This window comes from Gadus morhua, chromosome 3 (assembly GCF_902167405.1).
Source record: "Gadus morhua chromosome 3, gadMor3.0, whole genome shotgun sequence".
In the NCBI taxonomy this organism is placed as follows: domain Eukaryota; kingdom Metazoa; phylum Chordata; class Actinopteri; order Gadiformes; family Gadidae; genus Gadus; species Gadus morhua.
Window position 1 is genome coordinate 9,817,037 of NC_044050.1, and position 19,822 is coordinate 9,836,858.

At 43.2% G+C, this 19,822-nt stretch overlaps 1 protein-coding gene across 1 annotated transcript; it reads left to right on the forward strand.

The window, feature by feature from the left end:
* Positions 1–242: 242 nt before the first annotated feature.
* Positions 243–16,694, forward strand: suclg1 (succinate-CoA ligase GDP/ADP-forming subunit alph). Its single transcript, XM_030350868.1, has 9 exons — positions 243–517; positions 2,176–2,276; positions 4,101–4,217; positions 4,685–4,897; positions 5,162–5,219; positions 5,820–5,903; positions 6,392–6,543; positions 11,519–11,707; positions 16,394–16,694. The coding sequence occupies exons 1-9, from the start codon at positions 484–486 to the stop codon at positions 16,418–16,420; spliced, it is 975 nt and encodes a 324-aa protein (XP_030206728.1). The 5' UTR covers positions 243–483; the 3' UTR covers positions 16,421–16,694.
* The last annotated feature ends 3,128 nt before the right edge of the window (positions 16,695–19,822 follow it).

The window sequence follows — 19,822 nt, forward strand, 5'->3', positions numbered from 1 at the left end:
CAAACTTCCGTACATTCTAATTTTCGTAATGCACAAAACTACACTGACAATAATGAGTAGCAATATAAGCAATATTGAAGAATAATATAACGTTTATGTGAAGTTTATAACGGTCTATTTTTTCAATTATATCAAACACATATGTATTGTAGTTATTATAATCAACAACTTCTACAGTTGTCCTTTGGAGGTTGTCTCTTTGAAGTTGAGCGCGCGCATTCACGTTTAACCGTTGGAACTACATTACCCAGCAGTCATACGAATAATAGTCGGCTAATATTTGCCTTAAAACCTCGCTGGTCTACCTACTGGTCTACCTTATTTTGATAACAAAAAAAATACATAAACACATACATAAATATTCAACGACCATTTATATATTTTCCAGCAATCTTTGAATATATATCATTCGGCACAATTTTAGACAACTAAATCGTTGTGCCAGGGTCCAGAGCCTCCCGTGTCATTGGTGAATGACCGAAGATGTCGCACTGTAGGTTGTTCTCCAGGCTGCTCTGTAAGTATTACAACTTATTACAGTGGCAATCTAACTACACGATGTGTCAGGTTGGCGCCTGTTCGTGTGTGCTGTGCTCTGTTATGCATGCTGTTTCTTCAATCCTTTCATCGAGGCAATGACCACATTATGAAGCTTGACATGGCTAGCATGGATAGCATTGCTTTAGCTTGTCAATATAATCAAATAGGCGATTTAGCATGGTTAATGTGTTTATTATAGTAGCAAATACCCTGCTACTCACTCCTTGTTGAACTTAAACATCGCATTTACTTTACAATAAACTCGATTTGCACGGTTTAAGTGTGATAATATTGCTAGTGACAATGTCTGTTAAATCACATTTGGCAACTGTCAAGTATTATTGGGCTTGTGCATTCTGATCAGTTGTCAATCACAGGCAAACTGAATGCTTGCATGATAACTATTTAGACTTTCTCAATTGTCCAATGTTCAAAGTTCAGTTAGGGAGCTCGTGGACCTCTCTTAGGCTGCAATAAAACTGAGGCCAAAGTCCATTCAAGGCCAAGGCCCAGATGACCCCTGCCTATCCCTAACTGTCATTCAGCACATCATATACACTCAAGTCACGGAAAGAGTGTTACATTAAAAATCAATTGCGCAATACATTATGTGAATCTAGTGAGTCTTCAGTCATGAAAACTGACGGACAATTAAACTGAACAGCCGCCTATATGGGTCAACACCAATGTAAGAACTATCCCCCCTTTTTTTTCTGTATTAATGTTTATTTAAGCTTTAATTACATTAATGCATTACAACTAATGATTGCCTGATTTTGGTAACACTTCCAACCAGACCGTGAAATAACAAAAATACAAAACAACAAATAGGCACGGTAAAAGCCAAGCACTGTCAGCAGGAGGCCAAGTCGTCTTCGGGTAGGGTGTGTGAGGACATTCTTGAAGTTAAATCCTGACTCGTGAAGGACTCAAATTACCTACCATTCTAGGACCCCTGTGTTTTACTCTACAGAGGGGCTTTTATGTTAGGAGATATGGAAGAACATGATAAAGGTCACATGATGAATGTCTTCCATATACATTATCACAGGTCCATAGACCAGATCAGATAGCAATTATTTAATCCCCGCGGGAGGAACTTGGGTGTTGCAATAACAAACCGATGAACATTTGGTTGGTTAATACTAGAATATCCAAGTTAAAGTAAAGCTATAATTACCCACAATAATTCAACATAATGGAAGTGCATGGACTTTTCACAGACAAGTTTGTAGCGTCTCCAGAAACCTGTCAGCTTAGCTTGAAGGTCATGGTCACTGCATTTGTTTCTAATGGCCCATTTAGTTAAATACTCATCAGATATGTTGATGGTTTATTACGTTTGACAATGCTTTCAATCAATAGATCTGTTGATTTGCTTGTTAAAACAATATCAATGTTTATATATTCACTAATATTGTAGAATAGCTATAGAGATCCATGGTACTAAGTGGCTTTGACTCCCTGCCATAAAGGTTCTACTGGGTTTAATCCCATCTTACTGAAGGCATCCTTGAGCTAGTTGCCCAAAAGCCTTCCTGCTCATTAATGTCGAATATCTGAAAACAATGCAGATGTGTTGGAAAAAGGTGTCTGCACGTTGACTAAATATTTTTTTGTGTGGGGATACCCCAGTGCAGCAGAGCGGTGTCAGAAGCTGCTATACTGCCTCCAGACAGAACCTTTACATCAGTAAAGACACCAAGGTGATCTGCCAGGGCTTCACAGGCAAGCAGGTAGGTCGACTCACCAGATCGCCACACCTCAGAAACAACTGTCCTCGTGTTGTTATTGCCTTCTATTGGCTCCCTTTGACAAGGGAACCCTGTCTTTCTTTCACTTCCTTCCACATCTAGCTTGTTAATGCTCTGGAACCGACCTGTCCTTGGAGACACTAGCTCTTATTCTCAAATGATAATGTATTGATTGTAGGTAAGAGGCATGTGCAGGTTTTACCCTTCACCAATGAAATAAAATATTTATTTGAGTTTGTCCGATTGAGTGAGGGTTCAGTGAGGGAAATGTGTACTTATGGTATAGCGCCATTTCATATAAAACAAAGGTCATTATAATGTTTATACACAACAACAGTACTAAAAAAGATTACAAAGTTGCGGTGGTTTGTTTCCACAGGGAACACCCCCTCCTCTCAGCTCCAAATTATATTTTGTTCACAATTTACTGTTGTGTAAGTCATCTTTTGAATCCAATGCTCAAAATTTATTATTTTTACCTTGTCATATATTTCTTCAAAAAAGTAAAGTAGATTGGTTGTACAGTTAAGTAACTTAATGGTACAAGTAGCTATATAAACTGAAAAACCAATATTAAATATTTTTTTGCCATATCGCTCAGCCCTTTATATCCCGTTTTGTCCATACGGTGGGCTTAACAGTCGATGGAAGGTTTCATGCTATGCTAACAGTACTTGGTAAATAAGTATTCACACTACACGATACATGCCTGATTTTCCAGGTTTTTGGAACAAAAGACAAGTGTAGCTGGGAGGCATATCGTAGACAGCTGCCATAGGCGATTGATTGTATAGTCTGAAGACTCTGAACTGCTCAAAGGTATGATCTGAGAGGCTTGCAATAGTATCGCAGAGCCTCGAGAGATACCTAGCAGTTAAAAATCAGTTAGAGAGCCAAATTGCACCTTGTTGTCTTTATTATGTCATTAAATATAGTTCTTATGAATTTGTGGAGTGATACAAGGATGAAAATAATTTAAGCTGTTCTGTTGAAGTTCAGACTAATTTTTCTCTGACTCCTTAAGCAGAAGTCTTCTTAATTTATATTGATATATATTTTGTCATTAGAGGATAGCGTTTGGCGTTAAGCCAGGGCACACAAATCTGCTCAGAAATTATAAAACACCACCAACGGTGCGGACCACAGTCTTATTCGCAGTTTGCTGTTCATTCTGACTTGGCAATTATTATTATAGAAAATATAATAAAAAATGTTGACGTTTTCTTCTTCCTGTTATGGCCCACAACAGATTAAGATCATATCATTCACATTTATTTCCCAAATCTTTAGTGCATCCATTTCTCATGAACTTTCCAGCTATCTTTTCAAATACAAAAACTTTCTAATCAGCATATAGCTTCTATATTTCAGTTTTGTATCTTAGCATCCTGAATCTCCAGTTTTTGTTTTTATTGGGGGCACGGAAACTATTAACACAGTTAAAGGGGATTTAAGTTTGTAACACTTCATTTCACATACCTTCTTGGGCTTTTGTTTGCACCCCAAGCAGTTCTTAGATTGCTTGCTTCAATATTTTGATATTTGATTCCTATGTACAATTGCCCTTGTACTTACAAGGGCAATGATCACTTGACTGATGGGTACGGGATTTATAGTTGTTATAGATGCATTCATCATGATGTAATCAAGTTAATCGTTTTACAATCCGGTTGGTTACTGGTAACTGGAATAAGCATCCTAAACCACTCCAGGGTGTCTCCTTAACATCAAATATTGTGCTTTAGCGTCGTGGTTCAATCCTTTCAATGTCCATCCCTAGTTGACCCTCCTCTCTCTGCTGTCCAGGGTACGTTCCACAGCCAGCAGTCTCTGGACTATGGCTCCCAGCTGGTGGGCGGAGTCTCCCCAGGCAAGGGTGGCAAGTCCCATCTGGGCCTACCCGTCTTCAACTCAGTCAAGGAGGTGAGTCGCCGTGAAGGTCCCCAGTCTTTAAGTCACAGTGCTCTGGAAGACTTTCAGAGAATGGTTGAAATGCATACTGGACGACGTTATCCGAACAAATGGCCCCTGAAGGGCCAGGACATTGTGGAGGATGGTTTATTACGAGGAGACCATTAGGTGTCACTATTTCATAACTACACACCTTGTCTCTCTGTCAGTCTACAGTGCTCTCTCTATGTCTTCATCTCTCTCTCTCTACAGCTCTAAACATCACTCTCTATACGTCTCTATCACTCTACATCTCTCTCCACATCTAAACATCCCTCTATACATCTCTATCACTCTACATCTCTCACTATGTCTCTGCTTCTTTCTCTACTTCTCTATCTATCTACTGGTGAACAGTACAGAAGTGTCTCTGTCTAATTTCTGCATCGCTCTCCGTTGCACCCTTTCCACCTTTTGAAACCGGACCCCCACCTCTCTAGGCGAGGGAGGGCACTGGGGCCCACGCCACCGTGATCTACGTCCCGCCCCCCTTCGCGGCGGCCGCCATCATCGAGGCCATCGATGCGGAGATGCCCCTGGTGGTGTGCATCACGGAGGGCATCCCCCAGCAGGACATGGTGCGCGTCAAACACCGGCTGATGCGCCAGGGCACCACCCGGCTAATCGGACCCAACTGTCCCGGGGTCATCAATGTGAGGACACCGTGTGTGTGCGTGTGTGTATTTAGTTATGAATGCAGAGTAAATGTAATATGGGGGAAGATAATGTGTCGACGCAGGTTCAACTGCATTGAGCCGTCATTATTAATGTTGATAGTTTTATAATTGATGGGTTAGGGAGGTCAATATCGCTTGGTCTCCGACATGTGGGGGTTCTTGCTACCAATTGGGGAAATGTTTTCCCACCGATTTGCCATGACCATTGAAGTAAAACATAATTCCTGTTCTTATATGCAGCCTGGAGAATGCAAGATTGGCATCATGCCAGGACACATCCACAAGAAAGGAAGAATTGGTATGAATTTCAAAACCTTTTTTCGGTTTCAATCAAAGAATGAAACGTGAAATGTCCCTGCCTTTGGTGTCTGGAACTGAGCCAGCTCTGTACTTAAAAGTATGCCACAATAATCTTATTGTAAACTAAACCTTGTTCAGACCTGAACAAGTGGTTCCCTGATTTGGAAACCCGTCAGGTGAAAAGAACAGTCAATTTCTATTCAGGATCCTATGCTCTTACATGACTTATGCCATTTTTTGGGCTCAAAAGAACCTGGGTTGTAAAAGCCCAAGAAATGGAGGTCCAAAATAATTCAAAAAATGAGTTTGTTCCGATGATTGAACCTGCAGCATTTCCGAGAACACTCCAACAGAGTGTGATCAATGCTTGAGTCATCCAGTCCCCATGGGCCAAATGCGTTTGAGAATGAAATGGAATAAAATAAAGACCATGAAACTCTTCCCTGCAAAACCAATGTGGAGGCTCAATGTTTTTATTACAATATTAAAGTAACAAGGTCAAACATTGAAAACCAGCCCATCATTTTGTCTCGTATCACGTGCGATGCTATCACAATTCTATCCAAAATTGTTTTTCTTTCTTGCGTCTGCCCTTCAGGCATCGTGTCCAGGTCCGGCACACTGACGTATGAAGCAGTGCACCAAACCACACAGGTTGGCCTTGGCCAGTCCCTCTGCATCGGTAAGTATCCACACACTGATGACGCTGATCAACCCTTCCCTGACCATCCAACCTGGTGGCTACCAGCCTCCTCTCTAGCCAGCACCTCCACACAACCATATAAACATTTGCTAACTTTATTTTACTTACAACTGTTACGCTTGTCATGCTGTGGCATACCCTATGGCGATCCCAGGTGTCCCTTCTAACCGTCCCAGGAAGGAGGGATCCCTATTTCAAAATTTCTTCTTACGGTTTCTCCTTGATGATTCAGGGAGTTTCTCGTTTCTATTTAGAGGGCGTAGGGTTAGGCTGGGGTCATATTATGTGATTGCTGATGCCCTTTGAGACCAGCTTTGATTCAAGGGCTATTTGAACTTATTACTTAAGTGAACTACTTAGATCCATACCTTCACCTGGGTATGATGGAGCTAAGAGGAGTTCAGTTGGGCCTCCCTCTCATCCTCATCGTCATCCTCATCGTCTTCCTCATCCTCGTCTTCCTCCAGGTATCGGAGGCGATCCGTTCAACGGTACGGACTTCATCGACTGTCTGGAGGTATTCCTGCGGGACCCAAAGACCGAGGGCATCATCCTCATCGGGGAGATCGGGGGTGACGCCGAGGAGAAGGCCGCCGATTACCTCAAGCAGCACAACTCTGTAAGGAACGCTCAACGCATGACCGGAAAGCCTCCTTCAGAGGGTTTTAATCGTGGGATCTGAAGTCCCGTCCAATATGTCGATAACAATTAGGGCCCGACCGATTCATCGGCCTGCCGATTTAATCGGCCGATTATAGCCTTTTTGAAAATAATCGGCATCGGCCAAAAAGACGCAGATTACAACCGATTTTATTTTATTTTTATTTATTTATTTTTTTAAATGTTATTGCGCTTAGTATCCTGCAGATTGCGCTCCTACTCGCCTTGCTAACTAACAACTTTAGCTGGAGTAAAAAAGAGGAGATTGAATTTTACCGTACAACATGAAAGCACGCTCGCTCAGGCAGCTGCGCGCTCACCTCACCAATGTACACAAGACGCGTTGTTTGAGCATGTTGTGCCTGTTTTTCTTTAGGTCCCAGGCCATGTTAATTTGTTATACTGTAGACTCTAACGGTGAGACCATACTGCTCAGCACGCACATGTTAGTCACTGCTCACGAGCGCAGCACATTGGGAGTTAGTTATTTATTTTACATTTTACATTACACTCATTTTTGACTGTAAATGTATTCTAAAACGCTCAAAGGTTCTGCATTCAATTCACATATTCGTCAAAAGTGTTTAAAGTATATTTAAGGTATCCAAAACTACGTTTTATATGCTTTTTTTTTTTTTTTTTTAATCAGCCGATTAAATCGCAATCGTAATTTTTCTCTGGAAATAATCGGCATCGGCACTCAAAAATCAATATCGGTCGGGCCCTAATAACAATATGTTGTTTTTATTACAATGATTGAAAAGCACCAAGATGCTGGCTTTTATTCTACATGGTCTCGTTTGGAACCCTCCCCTGACTCAGGCTGTTCTCTAGGGCCAGACTGTCCCCAAACACATTTGGGGACATTTCTTTGATTTAACTGCACTTTTATCCTTACCGACTACCGAGGTATCAAGACGTAATTAATCAGCAGGTAGAGAATAGGTAAGCTTGCTGAGGGCTGCCTACAGGTTATGTTGTAGATTTGGGTCAAACCCAAGCCTTTTGCCTTCATTACTAGACTATCATGTCGTGTTGCAAGAAAGGGAATTGGCCATTGAGTGATCTGTCGGTACCTGCGGTGCTAGTGAGTAAATCCTAGGCTTGCACAGTCTGGACACTTTAATTCAAAGCATAATTTAGGCCTGCACGATAAATCGTTATAAAATCGCGATCTCGATTCACACCTCTGTGGATTACTTTTTTTCATAAAAAAAAAAAAGCCTTAATTTACAGGTGTGTAGAGTTGGTTCAGGCAATTAAAGACAATCGGCTGCTATATGTACAAAATAAATCATTCCGTTTTTGATGCTGCACTTTAATCAGTTATAAAGGGCCATATGAAACATAATGTGCCAGAGGTGCCAAAAAAAGACGTTTGGTACTGGCATTTTTTTTTTTGGTTACGGTTCTTGTGTGCAATCAAAATTACATTTTGTGAGAAAAAATCGTTGCAGAGAATCGTGATATCAAAATAGAGATTCATATTTTTCCCCGAATCGTGCAGGCCTAGCGTCATTGCAAAAACATAAGTGCATACATTCGCACGGACAACTCCGGCGGGATTCAAACCGCTAGAACTGGACGTGTTCTAGCGGGCCAGCTAGACTGCAAGCTGCTCTTATATGTACAGAAAATTGCACACAAAAGAGAAGTCATCGCCTTCTTTCCCCTTAACCCTTTAATCGTTCCTTCTGTTGTCCTGTAGGTCCACTGTAAGACAACATTTGCACATCAGCTGTGCTTCACACAAATTTGGCCCATATGTGTGTATTTATTTGATCCTCGGACATTGCGTGTGCGCAAGCGTGCCGGTGAGCAAATGTGTGTTCACAGTGCTCTGGGGCTTATAAATGGATTTGATTCGCTCCTAGCCGCTCTAATGCATGCAAATCTTACCCTGTGGCGTCTCGGGAGAATAACTTCCTCCCAATCGTTCATCGTAAGCAGGGCAAACACCCCCAGCCAATCAGCCGCGGTGTTGACAACCACGGGTCGCTACGACGAGACACTCCTTCGCTTGAGCAGGCTGAGAGGAGTCACGTAGGGCAGAGCATAGCTCTTCACCCGAGAGTCGGCTGCGGAGGGCTGCATGCAAACACTTTATTTAGTTTGCCTTGTTTTGAGATGGTGTTTACTGAGAAAAGGGAGGGGAAACGAAGACCTGTGGTTTACTTGGATCTGCTTCAAACCGGTGTTAAGTTGAACTCTGCTGAAGTAGTTTTCAATCAAGGATCCAAGAAAGTGATCACATCAAATAGAGGTGTGTTCTCTCTGAGGACTTTTGGAATGCTAATGTTGGCTAATGGTTTGGATAAATCAGGAAGGGTACTTTCTGCAGTGACTAGTACACAGAAGTATGTCTTGATGAAACGGTCAGGGCAGTGTGTTTTTATCAAGTGATTTATCAAATTACCCGCACCCCTTTCAAACCTTTTGAAACTGTCTCAAGTCGAAAATCCATTAAAAAAGTCAGAAGTCTTTCCCAAACGACATTCCAAGGGCAGTGTGAAACCTTGAAAAACCATTACACCACCGATAGGTTTATTAATCAGTGACGACTCACACGGACACTTTAATAACTGTATGCCAACGGTGGACCCTTTTTATGGAAAGGGTTCAGAGTGCATGCATTTTAAGCATGGGCGGGCCCCAGTTGGAGCCAAGCCCCTGGCAATGTCCACCCGATGAGCAAGACATTACCACTTACCTCCCTTACCCTGTCTCCACACTTGGCTCCACACACATCATGACCATCGTGAGACAATCGCGGTTCTGTGTCCCAGACGTCACATTGGAGCTGATGAACGGAGTTATGCGACGGGGCACCGCATTAACTAGACAAGTCCTTTGCTCTTTATGAGCCGAGTGCATCACCAACCCCTGAAAGACTGTGGCCTGATCCAAGCTTGATCGGATGGTGTCTTGCAACATTAGACTAATTAAACTCTGAGCAGGAAAGGACATTCCTACCCTTCCTGCTATGTGCCCAAATGCCTCGGAGACTCACAGGCATCCATCTTGTTGCTCGTTGGAAATGATGCAGTGTTGTTTTGTGGACAATAGCTCATGTAAAAGCTGAAGTACTGTGTCTGTTGCTAGTGTCCACAAGGGTTTAACGCTTCCAAATCATCTCGCCGCAAAGAAGAGTTTGTGAACTTGTGATTGAGCTGAACTTCAAACACGTCCAAAGTGTTTCTCAGCCTCTCCCGGAGACTAACGAAGACGCAACGTCAAACATCCCTACGTCGTAGCCATGCCTTTTGGGAGTCTCTTGGAACATTTAGTGTCTATTCTACAGCGAAGATTTACTACCCCCTCTCCTGTTTCAGTCTCTTGACTTGAGGTGCAGACTCTGTACGTGCACCATACCTTTGTTTCATTCAATTAAATGGGGAACTGCAGAAACAGCCAGCATGTCAAATATTGTGAGGTCTCTGATGGGCTTTGTGTAGAAATGCTGGGTCATTTTGCCAAAGTCTTTGCCTGCTATCATAGGATTATGGGTCTTTCAATTGCCTCATCTTAATGTTAGGCAAAGAGAAAGTGTCACCCTGAAGCACTATAGCATTCACCTCCCCAGATCTTGGGGTCCAGCCCCCTGTAGTTGATGATTTACCAGTGATTTAACAGTGCCTGGTGTACTATAACATGTAGTCTAATTATCCAGGGATACAGTTGTTTAAAATGTAGTTTTTCAATTATCCTCCAATACAGGAAGACTTATTCACAACAGGACAGGTGTTTACATTTGAGACTGCCTGGTAATTATGGAATGAAGAATGGAACAGGACGTTTTTCACTTTTTTATTTTCAATTACAAATGATTTATGCCAAAAATAAAATGTTATACAGCTTAATTGATACCAAGAACATGAACCAGTTCACAAAGTCCTTGGACAAAACAAAAGACAGAGATATGAAGACGCAGATAAATCAATCAATCAATCGCTTAAGTGATTCACACTACCCCCTTAGTCCCACTTCATTCTACCGAAGGGGGACCAGCACCTCACTACACCCCTAGTCCAACCTCATACCAGACCAAATGGGGACCAGGACCTTTGTGACGTCTCTGCAGACAAACTGCTTGCCAGTGTCAATTGTCATTGACAGATCTTAGTGTGCGTGTATACATTTTAAAGCACTAATCTTAACCAGAAGCCGCAAAGGAGTGCTTGAACCAGAGCGTTCAGCGCCGTTCTTTGCATTGTTAACCACGTCACGTCAACCATCAGATAACGTGTGTGTGTGTGTGTGTGTGTGTGTGTGTGTGTGTGTGTGTGTGTGTGTGTGTGTCTTCTGTGCGATTGTGTGTGTGTGACGTCTCCAAGCCATTAGATCATACAAGGATGAAATACAGGACGTTGGCCCACCTCGCTAGCTCCCTAACGATGATGATAGTGGTGTTATTCGTGGAGATGGAGGGCTGGCTCCTCACCTTGGAGAGGCGGTAGAGTAGTGAATGTTGCTATCCATCAGGGAGCTGGCTAACGGGGGAGGTGTGCGGCCGACCCGCGGCTACATGACTAATCACCACCCTGACGAGACGCCACGGAGCGGCTGGCCTCCCGTTCTATGCAATTAAACGGCCCGATTGACCCGTCGCCTCGCCACTCTGCTAATTCAGCTTTAGTGGCTGTGATGTTTTCAACCTTACAATGCGGCCATGCATGTTATCCCTGTTGTATAACGTTTCTCTTGAAAGGGATTTTTAAACTTGTTTTGTTGGTTAACCCTCCTTGAGAATATCCGCCATTTCATTTTAAACTAAAGATTGTATGTCTTTGTGTCTCCTTCCCTGTCTCCCTCTCCCCCTGTATCTCTCTCTCTCTGTCACTGTATCTCTCTCTCTCTCACTCGCTGTATCTCTGTCTGTCCGTCTCTCCTCGTCTCTTTGCCTCTCTCTGGGTTCTCTCCCCTCCGCTCTGCAGGGTGCCAGTGCCAAGCCCGTGGTGTCGTTCATCGCGGGGCTGACCGCGCCCCCTGGTCGCAGGATGGGTCACGCCGGCGCCATCATCGCCGGGGGGAAGGGCGGAGCCATGGAGAAGATCGCCGCCCTGCAGGCGGCCGGGGTTGCTGTCAGCATGTCCCCCGCCCAGCTAGGAAGCACCATGTTCAAGGTAAAGCCACCTCACCGTCTCACCCCTACCAGCTCCTTAATGTCACAGGTCTGAACTCAAGGTCTAACCCTACCTTCTCCTTAATAATATGTTACTGAATGTGTGTATTTGTGTACACAAGCCGATGCTTAATGGTACTAATGATGTTAAACATAGAATACTAAATGGCACTAAAAGCTAATGGATTATTTATATTCAGATAGTTCATAACACAGATAAATGGAAAACATTCAAGTGGGCATATATATTATGTTTGTTATTGGCCAAGTTCCAGTGAATAATTCTGGCCTTAATAACATTACACGCCTAACAAGCCCTGTGGATTTCTTTACTCTTCCTACTATACAACAAAAGCAATATTGTTCTTCGTTATTGAATTGCACAATGCATTTATTTTAGGGCAGGGTTAGTTTAATACGCCTGTGCGTGTGTGTTCTTAGCGTCTATAGACCTCTCCGCACGGCAGCATAATCTGACATTATAAATCGAAATGTTCTCACTGCCATCCTTCCACCACTAACAAAGCACAAACACAACCTAACCCTGAGTGATTGTAGCCTGTGTAGAATTATATATTTGTATGTATTTCCTTGCAAGGAACACGCTTTTAGTTTAGACCTTCACTATTTAGTCATCAGGCAGAAGCTTTCATCCGAGTAGACCTGCGGTGGCTTTGATGGCCGTGTCATTAAGGAGCAGGGAGCGGACTGTGGACATGGGTGGATTGAACCAATAACAGCTGGGTGCCTAAACACCCGAGCCACGACTGTGTTCGGTCCCTTTATCTTCTCATCCCCTTGGGAGCTTTTGACCGGACCACTACATGCATCCATTTGACACAAGTTTCTTCACTAGTGGGATATATCCAATATATATAAGAACATTTTGGATGCATTTCTATTGGCAGAAGGCTTGGTTTTTAGTAATGAAAAAATGATGTCAAGCACTCTCACTGGGCCTGTTGGAAGAGGATACTAAATAAGCATATTACACCACACCATTGTTAAATGATTGACCCGGATTGGTCAATAACGTTGAATGGTTTAACAGTTCTGAATAAATGCACTCCAACTCCCAACAGAAAAACAATGGTTTAATACAACTATCGACCAGATGTTTCTGGTCGATGCAAAATGCGCCGCTGAACCGTGTATAAATCGCAGCGGATTAAGTAGATGAAAGAACAAAAATGTCATTGATGGAAGTAGCTAATTTCTCATCATTTCTAACCCCATTTAGGTGGTAGTAAGCTAACTTGGGCTTGCCCCGGCCACATCACAACCCTGTCATCCGTTGTTCTCCAATACAGCCGACCGCATCCTGGTTTATTCCTTACTTTCCACTTTATTGTTGTTTCTCTCGCTCCTGACACGGGTACGCTTTGGGCAAAAGTGTCTGCTAAACGCCCTAAATGTAAATATATATGATTACTCAGTTTATTCACCTACAAGCTCAAAAATCTGCAGTTGCCCAGATAAAACTAACGGATCCACGTTCTGTTCCTAGGCAACCGTGACAAACATTCCATCAGTGGAAAGCCCCCCGGGATAAACAAGGGGTTAACGCGTTAACGCCGGACATTTAACATGCAATTATCCGCGGGCGGGCGGGCGGGCGGGCAGGCGGTGGGAGATATGAGCGTCTGCTGCCGGCGGCTCATTAGGCACTACTGTCCCCCTTGCCGTCCCATTCATCACGCCGGGAAAGCACGTCTGACCACCAGATGTATTAGAAACGGTTTGTGTCAACCTTATTAGTCAACTGGTGTCATTCATTACCAGGCCCCTGAGAAGGCAGCTATAGATCTGCCTGGGCCTTTCCCTCCCCTACCAAAGTATAATCCATAACCGCTCTGCTTAATGATGGAAAAGCCAGCTTATGGTTGTTAATTTTACAGTCCATTGTGTCCATGCGTCTCTATTTACCTAATTGACCGCCATTACGGAGACACCGGCTCTTACAGAAGGGGCTAAACGGTGGTCTTTAGTGCTGGGCCCAACCCACACAGATGGGTGGGGATATTTAACGTACTTAGTGACGCATCCGTCCGTGCGTTTATGCATGCCCATGTGTTCTGCATGTCCATGGTGGGTGGTACTTGGGTTTCTCTCATTTTTATTGATGAGTGTTATTCCGGCGGTCCACGCTTTGTTAGCCGTCAAATGTTTCCAAACAACAGGCTGTGATGGCTCGCTGTTTACACGGTATTGGCGTCCACCATTTCACCTCCCTAATTGACTCTGCGGGCTGGTGGCATGCAGAGCCATGTCTCCACGTTTACTGTCCAAGTGGGTTAGACACGCACACACACACAGGGGGTATATGACTCCCGGTTTCAAACTTGTGTGTACGGAAATGAGGTGTGTAATCTCATGAGGTCTCTTCAGGTCCGCTTTCTAGCCCAAACATCCGGGGAGCCCTTACCCATCATAATGAGTCCCTTGCCTTTACCGCTACTTGTAATTTGCGTCGACTGCATGGTTACGCCCCCCGTTTTATAATCACCAGGTTTCGGGTCTTGCTGTCAAACTTGTTCTCTGTCTTGTTGACTCGATGCCTCCCCTCTCTTTCCCTCTCTCGCTCTCTCCTGTCTGTAAACTGTGAGTGGCTACTGGCACCATGAGACTAGAGATTACTTTTAAGAGATTAGCACATTAACCACAAATTCCATTGACTTTATAAAAAAGAAAATACATGTTGTGGAACATCGTGTATATCTTGCTGCTACAGATTCTGCTCACGGAAAGCCTTTTCCCACCTGGTTCGCTTATTTAGCCAGTAATATTATTCATATATTCCAAAAAGTCAAAATCTCCAAAGTGCTATTAAGGGGGTTTGTACTTTTCCTCTTGAATAGCGTAATTACTGCTCTCCACTAATAGTTCCACGCTGACTCCCAGGGACGGGGAAAATGCAAAAGTCAAAAGAACTCAAACATTGCGAGCCTCAAAAAAATCATCTTTTATTTCTTAGCCTTAAACGACCCCAAAACTTGGCTACTCTGGGAGTGCATTCAAAATGTTTCCCTCTTCCCTACGGCCAACTACGGCCTTGAGTGTGTCGTGCTAGAATAATGTGTTAGCCTAAATTAATTAATACTGTCATCTTATCACAGCCACACACTGGCTCTAAACCCCTGTCATTGTGGCTGCCTTATAGTAGCCTGGGAACCAGCAAATGTGTCAGCCAGTTTTATGATTTGCTCGGGCATATGCACCCGGCCCCACTCCCATTCAGACCGATTTCCAGGAGATACCAGCAGGTACCATGAGTTCAGAGGTGCACCTTAAGGGAGTGCAGATTAGGCATTTCATTAAGCAACCAAGATGGCTGCTACTGATGTGTCAGACGTTTCGTCGCTCCGAATGGTTGGAGGTCCAGGGGTATTTCGGTCTGCACCCTTTGATTATACCCCTCGAAATTAAAAACCATCAGAGAGGTTCCAGGCTAATACGCCTTTGCCAATCCGGTCTGGCAAATTCCGGCCTGCGTAATTGCCCACCCTGCCGAAAATGAATTATGTCACTTGTTAAAGCAAGCGGAAACGAGGCGATTTGTCTGTCTTTATATCAATGGGGTTCTTCCAACTCCGACACAGGTGTTTTGTTAATGGCATCCATGAAAGGAAAATGTGTGATTTTAATTCTACCCTTTCGCTGGAACAGAATTCGGCACTTTCAAACTTCTCTGCCTCCCTTTTTCCCCCTGATGGATGTTTCTCTGTAGAGGATGAACATGAAAGAGGATGGTGACACGTTGGGAGATTGTATGTCACCATTGTGTCGCTTTATTTTTTTGTCCACCTTGTTTGGGGGGCCGATTGTGTACAATTCTGTCACGCAATTATCCCTCCCCAATTTCAGACATCTCTGCACACTTTTCCCTCTATGATGGCTCCCTCTATCTCCTCATACTATACTCCTCCTCCTCCTCCTCTTCCACTAAGCGTGTCAGCTACCCCCCTCCCGCCACCGCTTGCCGGCTCTCGGGCTGGGACTGGGTGGTGTGAGGACAGTATTAAACGTCAAGAGAGCTCCGTGCCGCCTCTCACCTCAGGGTGGCAGTAGTCCTCCGGCTACGACGCCTGGGCCAGCATGACTTGTGTGTTTTCGTGGCGCCGATAAGCATTTGCATTTCTTTCTCCTCCCTGCGCGTGATGAAACACCTAGACGAGAGGCATTATTTACTATTATTAACTTATTTTTTATTTTTTTTAGATGTCGTGGATTTACAAAACATTTTTGGATGTAAATGGCTCTGCATTGATAATGGCTGTCGTTGTATTTTGTCACATTTTGCTGTCGACGTGACAACCCTCTTCACCGATTAATACAGACGCGGGTCGTGATTATTCCAAAAGTGGTGTGTGTGTGTGTGTGTGTGTGTGTGTGTGTGTGTGTGTGTGTGTGTGTGTGTGTGTGTGTGTGTGTGTGTGTGTGTGTGTGTGTGTGTGTGTGTGTGTGTGTGTGTGTGAGAGAGAGACACACACCAGCCTCTTCCCTCATGCATAACCAATCAGCTAGGCTTCACGCGGGACCCCTGCGAGATGTCCGCGGCCCCAACAGCACGTCAGAACCACAACAAAAGCGTGTTGTTTTTTTGGTCCATGAATAGATCAGCGGGTGCTTTCTATCGTTTTGTGTGTTTTCCTTTCTCTTTACATTTTTTTATCCGTTGTCTCCGCAGGAGTTTGAGAAGAGGAAGATGTTGTAGGTAGTGAGCGAAGGCTCCCTGCCCTTCTGCTCCACCACCACCAACCCTACGCCACCCACCAACTCCACCCTCTCAGCTCCCCCCCCCACCCACCCCTGTTGGCTCACCGAGTGGGGTCGCCCGCACGGCCTTCAGACAGCCTCTCACGGATCAACTACCGCACACATGTCTGTGTCGGGCTTGGGTTGCTTATGCAACTCAACGCTTTCTTTCCCTCGCCCTGTGATGTTGTTCTAATCTCGTTGTGAAGGAATAAAATCATTTTCCATCTTAATGGTATTGGAATCTCTTTCAATGACTCGATGTGCAAAAATAAATGTGAAATCGCAATGTCGGAATTTCCTGTCCACTGGCGGTATGCCCAGGACCCGAGGGAGGCAGGCTATGGTAATGCCTACTATCTATTCTCTCTCTCGCTCTCCCTCGCTCTCTCTCTCTCTCGCCCTCGCAGCCATCCATCAAATATTTTAACTGAACGATTTTGGTGCTGTTCTGTAATACTTTCAACAGCATTTTGGTAGACCTGTCGGTGGGAGGGGGGGTCTCTATTATGTTTTGTTCAAATCCTTCGTAAACATTAACGTCTAGTTAATGGATTGAAAGCCCTTTGTTATGTAGACAATGACCAACACTGAAAGGAAACCCTTTCAATATTGGTTAATGCCCACAAAAAAGAATGCTCTCTTGTGCATTTCCAAGGCCAATAGTTACAGAATGTCCATCAGATTTATGAAACCGTTGGAACGAAGAAATTAAGTGGTTAGCTGTTGAGAGCGTACAATGAAAGGGATAGCGTCAATGCAGTTGCCTGTCCAAAAAGGCAAGTTGACGCTTATATGAATCAAACTGCAATGCATCATGGTCTGCAAAGTGAAATCAGGCAGTTTGGAGGAAATGGAGGTAGACGATAAGGTTACCGATGGGGACGGCTTTGCTAAAATCCTTTTCAGCGAATAAAAGTGTGTAATGAAGCGTTGGAGGCCCTATACTGGACATCTCTACAGCTTATTCTTATCTCTGCCACCGCAGTCGGCAAAGACCCGTTATTATGTGTACACATTGTAAGCAATTACTTTTTAATCTGCATTAGCAAATTAACATAATGATTGGCGGTGGAATTTAAGGCTTATTTATTTAACGGCTTGGAAGTTTCTTGTGCTGTCGGTGAAGTTGCCAAGCTGTAATTTTTACTTTGGCTATAGAGCCGTGAACCGGGTAAATTACGAGGACAGCTTCTAAGGAAATGTTTCTTGATTCTCTTTTAATCTTTTAGGCTTTCGATGTTTATTTATTTTCCTTGGTATTAGTGTGAGTTATTGGGAAACGAATTGCCCTATTTGAAGACCAGATATGTTATCTGTTATGAGTCTCAAAATGCATGGTAAAACTTTTAGATGGTCAATCTGTCCATCTTTCGTTTCTCTTGCTCTCTCTCTCTGCTGCCTTTTAGTTAATTTGTCTATGAATTATATATTTTTATTCATTACCTTATTCTCTATCTCTCTCTCGGTCTCTCTGTTTCTGTCTCTGTTATTAATACAGCCATTATCTATCATCAACTATCCTTCTGGACATTCATTTCCTGATATGTTTACTAGCGTATCACCAGAGCGTGTAATTAAGTAGCGGGTAGCCGACCTGTAAAAGTCCTGGCAATGGGCTTTGGCCATAAGTATAGGCCTACATATCGAACCTACATTTAACAGAAATAAACACTTGGTTCCAAGCAACTGGTCAAACTTTCTAATGAATTCTTTCTGGGGGGAGGGGGAAGGGGTTGATGAACCCCAAACCATGATGAACCCATGTTGCCGCTCACAGGTTTGGGTGGTTTGGGTCCCCCCACTTCAATGCAATTCAATTCAATTTCTATTGGATCAGAGATTTGTCAATCACTGCTTAATTTGCAATAAATAAATGATTTGACCCAATGACGGGAGTTTTGAGAGTTTAGAGAATAGTGTATTTGAATTAATAAAATATTAAAGAAATCTATATTATATTAAAGTTATTTTGAGGTGTTTGTGGTGGTAGAAATAAGGTCCCTGAGTTATATAATGTATTTGCTCTATTATATATATATATATATATATATATATATATATATATATATATATATATATATATATATATATATATATATATATATATATATATATATATATATATATATATATATATATACATATGTATATATATATATATATATATATATATATACAAATATATAAAAATATATGTGTATTTGTTTCTGATAGAATTGTCTGATTTCCCAGGGTTCCCCCCGGGCCACCTCATAAAAAAAAAAAAAGCTCACAGCTGCTTCTATGCACAAGCAACACCTAATCACTTCAAAATGCTACTTAGCAATTTGTGCACGGACAAAAAATATATATTCATGCAAATGACTTCCATATATTAATGAAGCGTTCTGAACCCTATCCCCCTTCTCTGTGCATCGTTGCTCCAGGTTGGGCAGCGACTGTCACTGCGAGTTTGCCCATGTACCGAAGGCGAAGCAGCAGCAACAGCACCAGCATCTTCCGCAATCTTTCTGCCCTATCGTGACCTTCTGGTTTGTGGTATGTCGTAGCTTGGATCTGTCTGTGTATTTGCCCTGGATTGTGCAGGTTGCAACCATCTACTCACCATCAACTACATTATCTTACCGTACATTAAGCCTGCCACACACATAAAGATTTTATAAATCTCAACCGATTTTTTATCTGTGGAGACCCCACACATTAAGATTACATTAACAGTTTTGATCGTATTGTGTGTGGTGTCCTGCGATATTCCAAACACAGCACACCACACACATAAAGATTTGTCTTCAGACGCACTAGAATCTTGTCCCTCAAGCAAGAAATCTCGCGTGAACAAACGTGATCTGACGTAGTACTCTGACTGACCTGTGGGGGCAGTCACACCAAAAATAGTCATTGAACTAACTACAAGAAGAAGTGAAGAAGAGCGAGTGTAAACCGGTGTAAACTCATGGAGGACCAGCTGGATACCGACTGCATGATGGTGGTTTTGGGATTAATCCTAACGGAAAAATCCCTTAACTTTAACTGTCTTCGCCATATTGGTGGTATTCAGGGATATCGTAGCCATGGAGATAGCTCGTTATAATTCCGTGTTCAGTCAGCTCGCTCTTTATTGGTTAAATTCAATATTACGTCACGTTGGAGACTCCCGATTGTCGGCTTCCCCCCCACACAAGACGATTTGACACCACAACGTTCTCCGCCGATAATCTTAAATATTGAACATGTTTAATACTTACGATTATCGGCGCCGACTGATTTCGGAGCCGATTGTCGGCCGAATTTCACTCTTAACACACCACACACTACAAGAGAATCTTATAAAATAATCTTAAGAGCTTAAGATAATCGG